Source organism: Corvus brachyrhynchos, unplaced genomic scaffold (genome assembly GCF_000691975.1).
Source record: "Corvus brachyrhynchos isolate BGI_N302 unplaced genomic scaffold, ASM69197v1 scaffold101, whole genome shotgun sequence".
In the NCBI taxonomy this organism is placed as follows: domain Eukaryota; kingdom Metazoa; phylum Chordata; class Aves; order Passeriformes; family Corvidae; genus Corvus; species Corvus brachyrhynchos.
In genome coordinates this window covers 20,915,006-20,932,518 of record NW_008237239.1, presented here as the reverse complement: position 1 = coordinate 20,932,518, position 17,513 = coordinate 20,915,006, and the positions used below count along the sequence as shown (strand labels likewise).

Below are 17,513 nucleotides of genomic sequence, written 5' to 3'. Positions count from 1 at the left end.
TAAAGCAAAGGTACCCCTTCATCTTACCCAAGAGGAGTCCTTCTGGTTTGGTCCCTCCATTGATTTCACCACTTATTTTTCCATGACATTAAGCTGCAGCAATGTGTTAGGCTAAATAGTTTTTCTTCCCTGGACACCACAGGTTAGCAGAAACCCTTTATTTGAAAGACTCTCTCAAATTCCCATGTTTTCTACTAAAAGAGCAGAGACTTGGAGTCACTTGTCCCATATAATTTCCCCAGGAAGGGGTAGGGACGGCTACTGGTCTGCAGCTCAGCGAGGAGGGAGGATTTGTCTCTTTTGGGAGACAGGAGATCTGAGGAATAGCACAGAACTCATCTATCAGTACCAACGTGCCTCTAGTGCACAGACCTGCCCTCGGTGTAATGTATGGCAGGAGACCAAACCATGCTGAAAGCAGAGAGGTGCTGTTAGATGGCCACTCTTAGCACAGCAAACCCAGGCACATCAGCTATGGCTGCACGAGATCCTCACCACCAACTATTCTGTTACTCCTTTCTCTGGTTCATCAAGAACATAAGAAGGTCAGAATAATTTCCTTGGCCAAGAGAGCCGTACATGCAGTATTTTGCCAACTGAGTGACATTTAGGTGGTGATGGACATGTGGACATAAAGCTTTGCCCAACAGGCACTTGCAGCTGTTGGGGTGAGGGAAGGGGGCTCCCTCTCCTAATTCTGCCAATATGCCCCAAGGGAAAGTGTCCCCAATTCTTTGCTGCTGCTCCAGGGCTGGATCACCCAGGACCATCTCTCTCAGTGTCAACATGATGCGTGTGTTAAAGGCAATCAGAACTTTTTATGCAGAAGATCAACATTGGGATTGACTCAAATATCAATAAATTCCAAAATAAAGGGTTTGATCACAGCATTATAAACTTCCCACATGAACCATTTTGAATGACTGGAGGGTGACAATCTAAATATAAATGTAATTTCTTTTTTAAAACTCACTTCAGGCACATATATACAGCTTCAGTTGACTTTCAAGGGGAGTCTGTGGGAACATCTGACAGCAAAATTAAGTTATATGTTTCTTGTGGGAGTTCGTTTCCTCCAAAAACAGCAAACGCCTTGTTTCCCTGGCACTCAGATTTTTAAACCTGTAATCCTAGCAGGATATGAACTGTTTTTAATTACCCCCAGTGACAGAATTTTGTCCTTTGAAAGAGCCACTCGGGGTGTGAAGGGGAACAAGGACATTGAGTGCAAATGTGAGGGTGTGATTCTTTTTTAGAGCTGGTGTGGTGATCAGCTCAGCCATGGAGGTTTTGGCACTGATTTCAGCAGGTCACAAGGTCACACACAGCTCTTGTATTAGTTTGGGAGAATTAAGCAGTGGGAAGGAAACAGAGGACTTAGAAGCAGGCAGAGGAATAAATGGGGTAAGAGACCAATTAAAGTGGATAAAAGCAAAGAAAGAAACAGTGGGCATGGTGAGGGCTTTAATGACTTGTACAGCACATTTCGAGGGTATTTCAGGTGAAACATTTTTTGGAACACTCATTCAAACAGCGTCATTTCCACCAAAATAACTGGTTACGTGACTAGGGTGAGGTGGATTTTAACCTTTATATAATCTTCCTATATAAATGCAACAGTTGCACAAAATGTACTTTCTGGATGCGCTGTAGAGAGAATCACAGAATCACAGGTCCAGTTAGGTTGGTAAAGACCTCTGAGATCATCCAGTCCAACCTTTGACCGAACACCACCACGTCAACTTGGCCGTGGCACTGAGTGCCATGTCCAGTTGTTTCTTGGACACCTCCAGGGATGGCAACTCCACCACCTCCTTGGGCAGCCCATTCCGATGCCTGACAACCCCTTCCATGAAGAAATTCTTCCTGATGTCCAACATGAACCTCCCCTGGCACAACTTGAGGATATGTCCTCCACTCCTGTTGCTGGTTGCCTGGGAGAAGAGACCAACCCACACCTGGCCACAGCCTCCTTTCAGGGAGTTGTAGAGAGTGATAAGGTCCCCTCTGAGCTTCCATTCTTCCAGGCTAAACACCCCCGGCTCCTCCAGTCATGCCTCATGGGATTTACCCTCTAGACTTTCACCAGCTTCATTCTCTGGACTCACTCCAGCACCCTGAAGGTGTCAGTGTGTTTCTGGGTGTGTGATCAGGTGCCCGCTGGAGAGGGAAGGACAATGAAACTCAGTCCCAGGAAAATCCAGCAGCAGTTGTCTCAACCCAATGAAGTTTGCAGCTCGGTGTCTGGAACCACTGAAAGCCCCAATACATGATTAAACCCCAAATCTCAGTGCACAAGGTCTAATGAATCACTTGTAATTGCCTCATCCCGTGCAGGGCTCTGTCCGGCACATTCGCTTCTCTCGAAATTAAGGCTGCATCTTCTGCTGTGTCTCAGTGAGCTGGAGCAGGGTGGGAGTGTCAGAAATGCACATGTGCCCATTGTGGGGGATGCTGGAAAGGAGGGAAGCCAGCATGGCACAGCGGGGACATGCCAGCAGCCAGTCTGGACACCGAGCCGATACTGGTATGAGCATGGGATTAAATCCCAGTGGCACATTTGGGAACTCGGGGCAGCCCCATCATCCCGGTACTGTAAATGTAAATGCAGCCCTTATGTGAGGGCTGGATCCTGCTGCAATAAATTGGACAAAAGGCTATTTTTACATTCTTGCCTCTGGAGAGGGTTTTGGAGGCCTGGAGACAGATGCATGTCCTGGTTGGGTACTGGCTGCCCCATATCCACTCCTAGAGGAGTCACCTGAGGGCAGCATGGATGAGCTTCCCACCAGCAGCAGAAACAAGAGAAATCATCTCCCAGTGAGCTTGCTGCCTTCTTCTACCCCCTGATATGCACCAAGGCTGGATGCTTTCACAGTGGCCTTCTGCCTACACCAGGACAAGCCACTTGAGAGACCTCAGAGCAGCTGTGGGAGCTGCTGGTGCTGCTCTTCCTGGTGAGTTTTCTCTTCCACTCATTTGCTTTGCTGCTTTCTTGGAGAGCAGAGCTCAGTGATTTTTTTTTTTTTCCCCATTAGGAATGAGCTGAGGTAGCTGGTGGCTCCTCAGGGATATATTTGCAAACCAGGAAGGCAGTCGAATAGTAACATGGAAATACAGTGGTGTGAAAAGGGTAATTATTAAAAACAAAAAAAGGTATTTTCTCATTTTCTGTAAATATATCTAGCAGATTAGTAAGATTTTCCCACCACACTCTATGATGGAGGACTTTATGGCTGGAATTGTGAAGAATCTGAAACACTCTGAAAATCTCAACTTCTTTGAAGCATGGGAGACTCTGAATAAATCCCAGGGGAATTGGACTCCTAGCATAGCAATTCTGGAGACACCCAACATCAGTGAAGTAAGTGCTAAACAGCCAAAAATTTCCCTCTCCCCTTCACTGCTGGGCCCAGCATAACTTTTTGTGGCTGCAACTTTTCAGCCCTTATCCTTTCTGCCAGTAAAATAAGTTGTGTGTGTTTTGGCTGACAGGGGCTGTCACACCAGCCCTTGCAGGTTTTGTGTCTGGCTGGACACTGCAGCAGCAGGTGCCATCCACAGCCTGTGCCCAGCACCAGCTCTTGCTGGGGCTTGTTTTATGATGCTGAGGAGATGGGGGCAGCAGTAGGGGCTTTGCCTGGGTTTATAAACCAGAAAGGTTTGCACTTTAGGTCCATGTTATCTAGCAAGATTAGCAAGTCTCCATGTTTGGTGCAGTGACATTTCTCTGTTCGCAGTGTGATTGATCTTTTAAGGGCCTTTCTAGTCAATATCAACACTCCCAAGATTTATCTTAATACCTTGGACAGATGGCTTCTATTGATTTGAATGGCAGTTGTGGAGAGGGGATATATAGGAAGTTCCTTTTAACTGTTTACAGAGCAAACAGTTTCCATCTGCTTTCTATTTTATTGCAAAGCTAGTGATCACTCAGGTGCAGGATTTAACAGGTGACCATGGGGTACACTGGAAGCACATCACACCAGTTGTTATCCCACCTGCCTCTGCTTGACCATACACAGTGTACCCAGCATCTGGGTCTCCCCATATGGCTCTGAGGTCTCCAAGCCATACATTTCCAAGGGGGTCTCTCACCCAGGAGGTGCTCCTGCCTTGCCTTCCTCTCTCCATGCTCAGAAGAAAAAACAAGAGTACTCGCATACACATCCCAGGCAACTTTTCTTCTCCTGTTTATTTCAAAAGTCTTTGTAATAGCTTAATTGCAACATTCCAAACGTCACCCGGAATTTTACATCCTCCCAGATGTACAGGATTCATACTCCATCATGTTTCACGGCATTAAAAACACACAGGAACGTTCCCCAGACACCATCAGTGGGCTCTTCCACAGTCTCATTAACCACCAGCTCTACACATCCTCTGCCAACGCCTCTGCACGGCTCTGCAAAGCAGCTGCACATCAGCTGACACTGCCTCCTGGATCCATGACCATGTTTCTGTGAATGAAGGGGGGTGCCAAGCCCAAAATACCCATTTTTGTTTGCAAACTCTATATAACATATGTAGAAACGTGATCCGTGTTTGATTGGCTTTGTATATGGCTTTTAGACCTCTTCATTCAAAGATCTTACAGTGGAAAAATCCTGAGCTGACACCAAAAATGGGACGGATTCGTTAAGAGCACTCACAATTATGGTATGAGTTGGAGGCTAAGTTCCTGTCAACCCAGGATTAAAGCATTTTTTAAACTGCCACTTGTTTAAACAGATTTCAATCTTGAAATTTATTCCAGTTTAATGTTTTGCCAAGAAGCATCATCTGAAAGAGTAAAAATCGATGTTTTCCAATCAATGATTTACAAGAACTTATGTTTCTTCATTTCACCTCTTAACTTGGTAAACAGTACCAAAATTGTGATGAAAAAGTACATGCATCTCCTTTTGACTTAAATGCCTTCTAGCAGGCATTTAAGTCATTACATCTGTTTAATTAGGCTATTTACTACCTGCAATTCAACCAAGTTACTCCAGATTCAAGCCATAGGAACACTTGCTTCTCAGACCCTACCATCTCTTTTGGCTTGTTGGGGTAATGTCTGTGTGGTTCAACTCTTTGGGAGTATGTTGAGTGATGTCAGGCACTGCAGAAACTGCTGCAGCTGTTTCTGGATGGCAAAATGTCCTTTTTTTCTGACCAACACTCAGCAGAAATTCCTCTTGGTTGTGAAAAATGTCCCTGGCTAATACCCATAGACACCAGTGACAGTAAATTGCTTGTGTAATGCTTGCTGCCATCCTCTGGTTTCAGTAGCAGGGATGTGAAATGTCCCTAACAGTGTAGAAACAGCTGCAGAAACATGTTCAGAAAGTGCCATTTTGGTGCTGCAGCTGTTTGCAGGGCAATGTCCAAACATCCAGCTGATGCTCTCCTGAACCCAAACTTCTCCCACTGCCAAGAAAACATCTGGCTGCTGCAGACAGAGGCGGCTCTGCTCTCAACTTTTGCATGTGGATCCTTACCACCTCATTTATGATTATTTTGCTTTTCTGATATGCTGATAATGGGTGTTTGAGTTTTCTGTTTGGGTTTTTTTCCTCCTTTTTTTGAAAAACCATGACTACTTGAAGGTCAGCTGCCAAATTGAATGATCAGTGCAGGAAAATTGAAAATCATAACATCTTGTCTGTAGGCTGTGAATAATGGGCAACACCCTTTTGATCGTTAAAATAGAAAATTATCTCTCTGTTTTCCACTGTTTTTAGCCCATTAAGAAGGCAGGGAAAAGAGCACATTGCTGATGATTTGTACCACTCTCCTGGCAGTACAATTCCTGGCAGACCAGGGGCTGGCAGTGGGATGGATCCCACCCCAGTGGGGGTTTGGCTGGAGGAGGCAGCTGTGGTTTGCCATGACATTCAGCTGCTCTCCAAAAACCACAGACACCCCGAGGCGGGGCCATTTTGTCCATTTTCTGCTGGAGACTGGACCAGTATTCATGGTCTCTGGATGATGGGCACGCTTAAATTTGGGGATGAAGGCAAGTCCACCCGAGTGCTGTGCAGACCAAGGCATGTCCTCAATACATTTTGCTTTCATACAGATAAAGAAAACAGAAGCTTTGCATGTCCTGGTGCTGGCAGAAACCAAGGCTTTTTCCCAAAAGACACAGGTGCATTGAGCATTGGAAGAGAATGATAATTTTGTGACACATGCCTGAGCTCTGGGGTCCAATTGTATATTTTAGCACCTTACTTTCTGTTCAGAACACCACTTACTTTTGTTGACTCACTGTACTGGTAAGACAGTTTTTCTTGTTTTTACTGATAAAGATCTCTTAGCAAATATAGCCAGACTTGGTAATTGATTCATCTTGTAATATTTATATATGCTGTCATCATATGGAAAGTCTAAACAAATCTCTCTATGCATTTTATGAGGAGAGAAGGATCACAGCAGGATTACTGCTTTGCCAGCGCAGAGGCACTGCAAAGAGCAAAATGAGTCAACAGCTGCACCCGTGTTCCAAACACTCCAGTTTCAGGAACAACCCAGGGTTCACAGGTGGCCAGAAACACCTACAGCACTTTGCTGTGCTTCTCAAGAGAGGCTCAATGCAATGTCCATCTCCTTTTAAACTTTTTTACTACTGGCAAACATCTCCTGAGGCTCAGCAAAGGGAACTGCCCTTTCCCTTTCCCTCAGGGAACAGCCAAGCTGCTTTAACCACCCCACTGCCAACTCCCAGCCACTAAACCAACCTCCAAAATAACATCTTTGTGCATCAAGATGCATCTGTCCATCACCCATGGCCCTGTAGCTGTGTGGCCTTTTTGATGAAAGTGGTTAGCAGCCAGTCAAGCCCTGTGATTTATGTTTCTTCACTTGAATTGGAATTACATTAGCATGCCCTTGGTTTGCAATGGCCAAACAGGTACAAATACTCAGATTTCGAAGGTTTATACTTGCAATCCTGTTTGCAGCAATTAGGCAGGCTCAGTTTTAATCCCTCTAGAAGCTCTGTTCATAGGAGCAAATGTACAGCATAGGGCATTTTCCAAATGGGACTTACATACTTCTGACTTTAAGAATTCAAAACAGATTAGATAAAATGGGCAAATGAAATAGGCAGGTCTTTTTACACAAAACCGAATCATTAGCATCCTTCAAGAATTCATGTCAAGCAATTCCGTTGGTAGAAAAAATATTCAGTCTGCTAATTCCAACCATGAATGTAATTTACAATCAGAATTTAGATTTTACAAAACCAAATTTTAAAAGAAAAATGTTCAGAAAAGTGACTAATTTTGGTGTGTCTGGGAACATTTGCTCTTGTTAATATTTCAGCTATTTTCAATCAATGCAAAAAGGAAAGTGATACCAACCAGAAAACAGCACAGAACTGGTTATTCCTTCTAGAATTCAATGCAGAAGTGAGCAAATACCAAAACCAGAGGAATTCGCTCCAGGAGTAAAATTTTTGAGGTTTGTAGTAGGAGATAGCAATGCCAGCTCAAAGATGTCTACCAAGCTGTGCCCTTTCAAAAAGAAACAAAACAAACAGGAATACTTTTCAACAGGTTATCTTGAAACTTGAGTAATTTAAATTGGCTAGAAATTTGGAACTAATATTTTTGCTGAGAGTATCCAACAAAGTAGTATTCCAGTGAGCTAAAAATAGGTTTGTATATGTATAATTATAGCATTTTTATTTTTGTAAATAAACAATGTTTACACACACAAAAAAATACCCACAAACAATCCCCAAACAGTATTTTAGACGTTGTGCTTTCAGATACTGAGGTTTTACAATAAAACTGGAACTGAATTCTTGCACTGCCTGTGCAGCCCATGGATGTTACTATGAGCAAAAATTTCCTGGACATAATTTTACTTGCATGGAATAGGAAATTATACCCATTGAGAAAACCGGGTGTTTGATTTGCACATTGTCAGAAATACTAGTAATTTTTTTCACGTTGTTTATTGTATGTTGTTATAAAAGCATTAATTTTGCATTGACTCACTGGCTTTAAAAAGTACTCTTACAGTCTGCAAAGTACAAAAGGAATATGGGAACATCTTTGTATTCTGTAGGTTTGAAAAAGCATCACCTGCTGAAGGTCTGATCCTGAAAACTCTTGGGACGATGATGTAACACCCTTTCAAACCCACCTACATCCTCATGCCAAGTGTGGGCTTGGGAGCTGGCTGGGACACACCTGGGCACGACAGGGCCCTGGGACTAGGAGGACTTAGAGGTATGGGAATCTGCACCTCTGATACACCCAAAATACTGATCATCACTGTAAGGGACCAGTATGGCTGCTTTCCCAGTAAAAGCTGGGCAACTGTCTTCCTGAAACCAGCCCTGAATGAAGATGGTGACTGCAAGTGTGTGGTCCCTCTTCCCCCTGTGTCTCACAAAATACCTCTCTTCACGTTCCACGCGAGGTAGCTGAGCTCACGACGCCACAGGAGCCCCTTGGGGGGGTGACAGTGTCACAGAGTTGTGTGGTGAGGAATAAATGCAAGTCTTTGGTTTTCTGCTGGATTTGCTGGAGAACACTTCTAAGCTTCTCCCTTTCCCCACACTTTTCATTCCTCAATAACAGCACACTTGCTGTGTTTTTTTTTCTCATGCTAAATCTCCAGACTGTTGGGTAAATATCCGTATTTACTCCCTCTTTTTTTTCCTGGGAAGGACTAAACATGATGCATTTGAAGGCTGCAGGTCTGCAGCCCCACTTCAAAGCTAAACTACACCACTCTGGATCCTTAGAGTTGAAAGTTTGGATTTGACCTTAGACCTCTTTTTGCCTGTGCAAAATTTAGGGCAGTTGCATTTTCTTTTTGATGGTTTAAAGAGATATAGTAATTAAAGGGTGGATGTTACCCATTTAGCAAATGAAGAGAGAAAGAAAAAAGGCATGTGTCTTTATTGGTAGCTGCATTCAGACTGTGGCCATGTAAACTAAAGTAGTCCTTCCTCAGTGCCATTGCTACACAACATATTTATAATGCATAATGAACCACTTACTGTGCATGTGCTAACATGCATAGCCTTTGTGTCAAATCTCAGTGGAATTGTCCATGCTTTCCTTTATTTTCCACAATGTAGCACTCTTCTTTTCCTAGCATTCATGAAGGCATAATTTGAGCTCAAATATGGACATATTCTTTTAAAAAAAATTGCATATTGGTTGTACAATGTGCAATGCACACTTCATTAGTTATTTTGTGTGAGTCAAGTGCTAACTTTTTCCTAATTGAATTTATTATGTAACACAGCATTTATTGTATTATTTAAATGTAACACTGCAAATGTGTGTTGGTTTGGAAAGGCACATTAGTAATACAATTAGAGCAGAAGCCATACCCACAGATTTGCCAGGCTAGCAATCAGCAAAGTGTGATTTTGTTGAGATTAGCTCTGAACATTCATTGCAATGATTTGCCACTGAGTATTTTTCAAGTTAAAGGCTAGAAAAATACTAAAATGTGAGAACGGTCTCATTGCTACAGCTGATTTCCATACAGTTGTAAATTCATCCCACACAGGCAATCAGGGTTATACCAAGCCCACATGCCTGGCTACGTGACCTCCACTGCTGCTGAAGTCTTTCTTTCAGAAGCAAGGCATGACTGAAAAATGGGTAAATGGTCATCCTACACCCAAATTTTCACCCACAGAAAGCTGGGGAGGAGAAAAGGCTGAAGGCCAGGGTTGCAGCCGTGCTGGGACAGCAGCACTACACCAACGGGGGCATTTCTGGGTAACCTGAGCACGGCACAGGGCAGTCCCAGAGAGCTCTAGTGGGATTCCTGTCTTCCAGCAGTAATCCTGGTTGCAATCAGAACTGGTAGCTGCCTAAAGAACCTTGGTATGCATTGCTGTGCAATGCTGCTTCTGCAGGGAGGCAGCCCCGTCCCTCAGACACTGCCACCTGTTGCCGAGGTCAGTGAGATTGATCTGAACATCTATGTGGTCTGAAGGATGTCCTTTGCATTGCAAGGAAATAAAGAGCCATCTGAATTTTTTCAAAATGAGTACTGTGTTTGCAGATGGAAAGAAACCAATGAGAACCAGATGACATCTTGGTGTAACTCCAAACTTTGTCCAAGAACACACACAGGGAAGACAGACCCCGAGAGGTCAACGTAGTGACTTGCCAAATGCTACAGATTTCACACAAAATTATTCCTTCTGACTGTTCTGTCCTGAGCTCCAGGGTTAAGAGAAGATATCACTTGAATTTGGTCATTGTTGCTCATTAATTTTCCCCTATGTTTTGGTTTTTGTCTGCAAGGTACTAGTGCAGGTGCCAGGCGAATGTGTATCTCCTTTTTCTGAGCAGCTCACACCTCTGCCATCACTGTTCTCACTCAGGGCCAGCTCACAGAGAAGTGCTAATTCCTGTAGCTTTCTTCTGCTCCTGAATGCTCTTCCCTGGGCTCAGGCAGCAAAAGACCAGTGTGGGGGACACGGTCTGAGCTCAGGTCTGTGCTGCCTGTAGACTCAGCAGGCAGCTGGGATGTCTTGGTCTGTGCCAGCCAGGAGTTACTGCTGCTGTTCTACAGGGTGATACAGAGGGGGTTGTATCAGGGAAGATGAACTTTTAAAACCTAAGCCAACTGCATTCTTTCAAGGCTATCCATAATAAAATTTGAAAAAGAGCCCCATTTCTAGAATGTAATACAACTCCCAAGTTACCTGAAAAGAAAGTGCAATCTAGTGCAGTGTGCTTTCACTTTCCCACTCTGTTCCTTCTGTTTCCTTCTGATTTCTTGTGCTTCAGCCTGTGTCCAGGTATTGCTGGTATCTGCTTTGTCTGTGAAAATGAAATACCAGGAGGAATTGCACTTGGTGCAACTGGTGCATGTTTAGGGGTCAATTCACAAGGGGAGCAGGCTGCGCTGGGGAATCCGAGTTGGACCACGCACAATAAAAGAGGAGTTAGGTGCTGAAGCCTAGCAAGTTTGAAGAGGAGTGGTCATGAAAAAAAAGCCAAAGGAACAGCACAAGGGACTAGGAAAGACTGACCTCAAACCTCCTATGTCCTCTTGGCTCGTGTGGTCATGCACAAGGGTGATGGGTGCCCAGGAAGGGCTGGCAGGCTGAAGAGTAGAGATTTGGAGCTTGGATTCCATGCATCCTGGAAAAATACTTCTGCTACTGAATATGAGGGAACTGTAAGGCCACCCTTCAGCAGATGCTCCCCAGTGAGACCCAGCTCAGTAACCATGCTCTGACCCTCTCATAAACTGGCTTTGCTGTGCCAGATGGGTTTGGGACTTAGATATGACCTGGGGGTCCCTGTGGTTGACTTATGTCAGCTTTTGGAGATATGTGACCTGCAAGAAATAGGGGCACTGGTAAATAACTGGGCATGCACTTTATATGCCTCTGAAGCTAAGGAGAAGCAGAATGGAGATTATCAAGGACCTTGGGTGTAAGTAAACATTAGATCTAAGTGAACTGAGCAGCAACCTGATGCTCAAATCCCTTGAGATGCCCAGCTCCAGGAGCTGGTCCAACTTCCCCTGGAGTCAATAGGAACTGCAAAGGGTCCTGCAAAGGCACCCTTGTGACTGATGGTACCAGAAAGACTTGGAAACATTTAAATTATGCTACAGCAGACTGTGTGTCTGCCTTTGCCTGGACTCAGAAAAAGTACAGAGGAGGTACGTACAATTTCATATTACTTCACTGTATTTCCCAGGCTGGAATAAGTGGTTTGAAAACAATTCACAAATTTACAGTTTAAACAGGATCCTAATATTAGTTATAATATTTACCCTTTAAAAACAATTCACTGAAAAAAAACCTTTAATTTGCAAACTTGTTACCATAAAAATAAGAGTTCTTGAGCTCACAGAATATTGATACATTTGAACATGTTTTTACGAGAGAAATAATAAACACGTAATTCTGCTGTGGCTTGGGGCCCTATCTGTTCAAACTCCTAAGTCCTTTGGGACAGAGCCTGTCGGCCCTGATTTATGTTATAGTCCTAATGAGTAATAATCCCTATGATGACAAATGCACCAAGATACAATCCTAAGAGAGTTTTGGCTGCAAAAAAAGAGCAGGGTCCCATTCACACTTTTAATAAACAAACATATAAATCATCATAGTTAGAGATTTACCCGTGGGGGTAATCCCAAGGGGAAATAACAAATTTCCATTCTTTTGGTTCCCTGCCTGTGCTGTTTCCCTTGCACGTCTGGAAGGGAAGGGACCCTTCCTGAACTGGGTCTTCCAGCAGTCAGAGTCTTTTCCAGACCATGACCCGCCCCTGTACACCCTGCTTAAATTTATCCTTCAGTGGGCATCAAAAGCAGCACCAAACACCTCTTCCTGCCTCCTTAAAGAGGATGAGTGCACAGACAGGAAGGCATTCTGACAGATGGACCTTGAGGAGTCTCTCTACCACCAAGAAAGCTCCTGCCTCTTGAATGCAGCCCCTACCATACCACAGAATCTTAAGTGTGAGTCTGCACCAGCTGGAAACACATTACAATCATCACTGCTTGTTTCTGGCCAAACACATCTTGATAAAAGCTGTGACATTTACAGTGTGATACAGACCCATGTGTGATGGTTTATCTGCAGCTCTGATTCTTTTCGTTAGGAAAAAGATACATTCAATGCCATAATTCAGCTGGCAGGCTCAGGTGTGCAAAACCTCAGATTTAAAGTTAAGTTTTCCAAGGGTACATTCCAAAACATTTTGCACTGCTACAAATTTAAAAGAAAGCAAAAATGATGGCTACTCCAAACCCATGCAAAACAAAGTCAGTAAATAGAGTAAAATATTTTCATGGAAATATTCTCAAACATTTCTAATATTCCTAGTTTGTGTTCATCATCTCGGTCAATTTATTCAGTAACCAACCTACTACTCATGGTCTTGCCTACAATTTTCCAGTAAGTTTCCAAGAGAAGGCTCCTTAGAATATAAGCTTAAGTTTTGTTTCTTGCCCGGAATCAGTAGAAGCCTTTTTATTATCTTCACAGTGTAGTAGAGAGAATTTAGAGAAATGATCCAGAGCTGTTGCATGTATTTTTGAAAGAGGTTTGCAGTAACTCCTCTGCATCCATTTGTCATGCTAAACTACACTCTAGACCAGGTTTGTGTTTGGTTCTTCAGTGGTTTGGGCTAGCACAGGTTAAATATGGCTTAAGATGGTAGCAGCAACAGCCAAAGGCTAATTTATGACTTGGTATCAACATTTTGGGGAAGCCAGTTCCTGGGGGAACTTCAAAGCAGTGCTCTTTTGTACAGCCTGCACAGTCAGATTTGTGGGAAACAAGTACAGGGTTGGGGTCCTCAAAGAAATACTTTGGACGAATCTCTGCAACAATACTGCAGAAGTAAAAGAGCAAATTTAGGACAACAGAGAGCCTACATTCATTTTAGTGACTTATTTCATGAGAAAGTAATGAAATAAGCATTTTTGTGATGATGCAAACATTTGACACCAGAGGTGCATACCAGCTTCTCTTGCATTAAATAACGTCAGTTCTGAAGATGACAATTGCCTGTTTTCTGTTATCAGTAGGTAGGAACAGTTTTGCACACCTTAACACGGTCCTTGATAACCACCTGACTTTTAAGAGTTAGGTGGCAGGTGGTCTTTCGGACAAGACTGGCTAAATCCCACCATTTGTACGAGGGGAGTTCAGCCCATTCCATCCTCTGCCACTGAAGTCAGTGGGATTATTGAAGTTAAACACAGTCACCCTAAAGCTGGTGTGACAACAGTCACCCACGTGTATGTCATACAAAGGCCTGCTACGAGGAATTGCTGAAGAGCATTGAGTACAAGGCTCAGGGTCAGAACCAGACTTCAACAAACTGTGAGATACCGGTTTAGCCAAAACTTACCGACCCCAGGCTTGAATCTGGAGCCCAGCTTGCCTGCTTTATGCCTTTTAACACAGAGTTTGGGTTCAGGCTCTGTTCTGAAGAAGAACATGTTGGTTTTGACACCATCCTAACTATGCACACCATCCTTCTATAATTGCACCAGATTCTGCATCAAAGACATCCAAGTCTCATTTAAAACCCCCTTAGGGGAAAATTGTAACATAATGGTAAAGATCTCACTGCATATTAGAGAAAACTTATAAAACCCCCAGAAAGTAAAACGCTGAACACCCAATGAATACCAAGGCTGTCTCTGAAATTCAAAACTTTCCAGTAGCTTACAGTGGTAATTCCACCCTAACCGCCGTTTTATTTTTATTTAAGAAACAAAAGGAATTCCAAAAACTCTACCTAGAATCACTTGTTTCTGCCAAGCGGTTGTTCATGATGGCCAGAGCCCCCACCCCCGCAGAGAAACCGTTCTGTCTCGTATTGATACAGACATTCCTCGGGTAGCCGTTGGCCGTCTCGGACAACTGCTTCTGCAAAATGGCCAGGGAGACTTTATTGGACGCTGTGAGCTCCCTCATGGAGATCATCTCTCCAGAGAGCCTCCTGCCCTCGGTGTCACTGTCGTACTGTCCGTCAGCGTCCACGGCGACATTGTGGCGGCGCAGGCGGGCTCCTGGGGTGATGGCATTGCGACGGCTGAGGCGGGTACTGGATTTATGGCACTTTGGGCAACATCTGCATTCCAATTTTTTCAACACCCAGTTCAAAATTTGTTTGATTACGATTGAGATGACATTAAAAAGGGAGTATATGCAACATACCCCCATTAATATAAATATGAAGTTCCCGACTCTGTATAATCCCTGATGTTGGTACGCAGCGTTTTGGCTGCTTACCAAATCTCCAAAGCCGATGGTGCTGAAGGTGACAAAGCAATAATACAAGGAGTCAATGTAGTTCCATCCTTCCACTGCTGTGTACATGGCTGAGGCGCAGCAGGAAAGGGTAATAGCAAAAAATCCCAGGATCAGCATCACGTGGTAAACGGACGGCTTCCAGCCCACGAGGCTGCCCACCCCGGACACAGCTGGCCCCCTTCGGAAGTTGGGAGGTAGGAGACCACTTCTTCGCAGCTGTCTCTCGTAGCACGCCTTCATGATAAACGCCAGCAGGGAGATGATGCGCTCCAAGAAGAGGTTGAAGAAGAGGATGGTCCCGGCACACCCAAAAAGGCCATAAACGATGAGGAATACTTTTCCAGCCACGGTTGCTGGTGTGGTCATTCCAAAACCTACGGTGTGGAGATAAATGGGCAACATTAATGACACGGGTTTTCATGTATAAGCTCAGGATATATGTACCTTAACATGGCTCCCATCTCACTGGACAAAAGGAGTGCTATCTCTAAGTCAGCTCAGGCCAACATGAAACCAAGTTTGGTAAAGAAGGAAAGCACCAGAAAGTTCAATGAGATGACTAAAACTCAAAAGTGAGCAAAAAATCCTTGCAAGACAAAAGGCAGTGTATTAGCAGAGCAACACCACTCTGTAAAGGCAGGTGGAAGACTCACTGAACCCAAACCTTTTCAAGGTGGGATGAGGTAAAGAGGCCATTTCCCTGCTCCCACATGTGTCAGCCATCAGGACCTGATGAAAAGTTTAAGTTCTCTGTTCACAAGCTGTAACCCAGTGTAACATTTTTGTTACAGGGGTCTGATTATACCATTCCCACTGAGAAGATGGAAGTTTTCAGGTTGTATAACAGGAAAAAAATGCACCTCCCAAATATTGAATATTGTTTTAAAAATAACAGCACTTCAAAGTCTTTTCCAAATCCCAGCTGTGACTAGCCCACCGGGTATCATCACAGAGGGAGGGAAAAACCATCATGCTGCAGAGCTGCCTGGAAGACTGGGGGCATTGGGAACTTGCAGATGGATAATTACAGCAGGGAAAAACACTGCTGCACAGTTCAACAGAAAAATCAGAGTATACAAACTCTGGGAAGATACAGCAACAATATTAATTCACCTCTTCTTGATATGAATTACTTATTGTACTATTACTTATTATGATGTTACTCATACACACAGTTTTATAAGTAAGCAGTAATGCCCTGTAGCTAACAGATGGTTAAATAACAGCAAAGGTGAACTTAAATTTGCATGCAAATAAATACAGTAAGTTTACTCCTTGTTATTTGCTGATACCAGTTATTTTATGGAAAAGATTACACATATTTCACATCCTGTCTCAGGAAGATTCTTCTGAAACTCAGTTCTGCAGGTATTGCCCTTATTCTGCTATTCTTCTCGGTAAAAACACTTGGTGGCTCAGGCAAAGTGCTTATTGACAGGACTGAGGTGACTGCTTATGTCCCGGGAAAAAATAACCACATCTAATTTGAATTAAAGGTTTGTGAAAAATCCACATTCTGAAATGTCATTGCTGTATTGCTCCACCAAAATACTGAGCAAATAACATATTCAAGGCAGTAAATATCAACACCAGACTATATAAATAGAAGTTTGTGAAGACAAAGCACAGAGCATAATGAAATCATTACAGAGCATAATGAAATCATTAAATCCAGTTTATTACCATGACACACCTTTATAAACAGCAAGAATTGAGATTGCTGCTTGAAACCTACTGGTTTATTTTTGCAATGGCTGAATTTTTCTGGGTAGTTTATCTGTGCTCCCTTCCTACTTTGTTGATAGAGAATTTCCCAATGGTTGATAAAAGAATGTAAATGCTCACGACAAGCAAACTCAGGTGTATCTTTTCAGTGACATGAAAATGCATGAGAAAAGAGGTGGTCCTACTTTCACAGCACATTTGGCAGGCTCAGAAACAGCTGTGTGCCACCAATTCAGACTATATTTCATAATTTGAGTAACCTCATCTAGTGAAAGGTGTCCCTGCCTGTTGAGCTTTTGATGGGAGACCCTTCCTTCTCAGACCAGGGTAAGAGAGCAGAGGAGGCTGCTGTTCTGCTAAGTTCTTCATTTCATAGTCTCATAGCTTTCTTGAAGGCAGAGTTCAAAGGGGTTACATGATAAAGCCAAGCAGCAACAGCAAACAGCAGGCAGAAAACAGCTGCTTCTTCTAATTCTATGTGCTCTTCTTTTCTTACAGAAGTGTGGATTACATTTGTTAATTGACCAGTAAGATTAACACACGATTCTAGTTTTCCTTTTCTTAACCTATCCTGGTCCAATTCTAACAGTCATAAGCCTTACACAAGTGTTACACAGGTATTACACAGATTTGCATATACAGTTTCTATCAGCTCTTATTGTTCATGTGAACACTCTATCTAAAAAATGTGAACAGTACAGTTCTAGCTATATTTTGTCTAAAGTAAAGAAATTCTGTGAAAAGGCAACACTGCTGCAGTAAGAACTGTGTTTAAGGTCTCTGCTGCAGATCTTCAGTGTTTCAGGCACTTTTTAAGGCACTTAGCATATATTTTTACTAATAGTTAAAAATCTATATTTCTATTTCACTTTGGTGTGGCTTCATGTATCTCTGCTTGTCCAAAGGTTTTAATTCAACCCCTGTGCTTTGGGCCTTTTCCTCTGGACCTGAGTCCAGAGAAGCTTTCACTCCAACACCTGCCCACGTGAATAGATGACCTTTCAAGTCCCTTTCAACCCAAACC

The 17,513-nt window shown here is 43.3% G+C and overlaps 1 protein-coding gene across 1 annotated transcript; it reads right to left on the bottom strand.

Annotated features, from left to right (window-relative positions):
* Positions 1-4,169: 4,169 nt before the first annotated feature.
* Positions 4,170-15,181, bottom strand: KCNK12 (potassium two pore domain channel subfamily K member 12). The gene has a single exon (XM_017730116.1). The coding sequence runs from the start codon at positions 15,164-15,166 to the stop codon at positions 14,243-14,245; it is 924 nt and encodes a 307-aa protein (XP_017585605.1). The 5' UTR covers positions 15,167-15,181; the 3' UTR covers positions 4,170-14,242.
* Between the last annotated feature and the right edge of the window lie 2,332 nt (positions 15,182-17,513).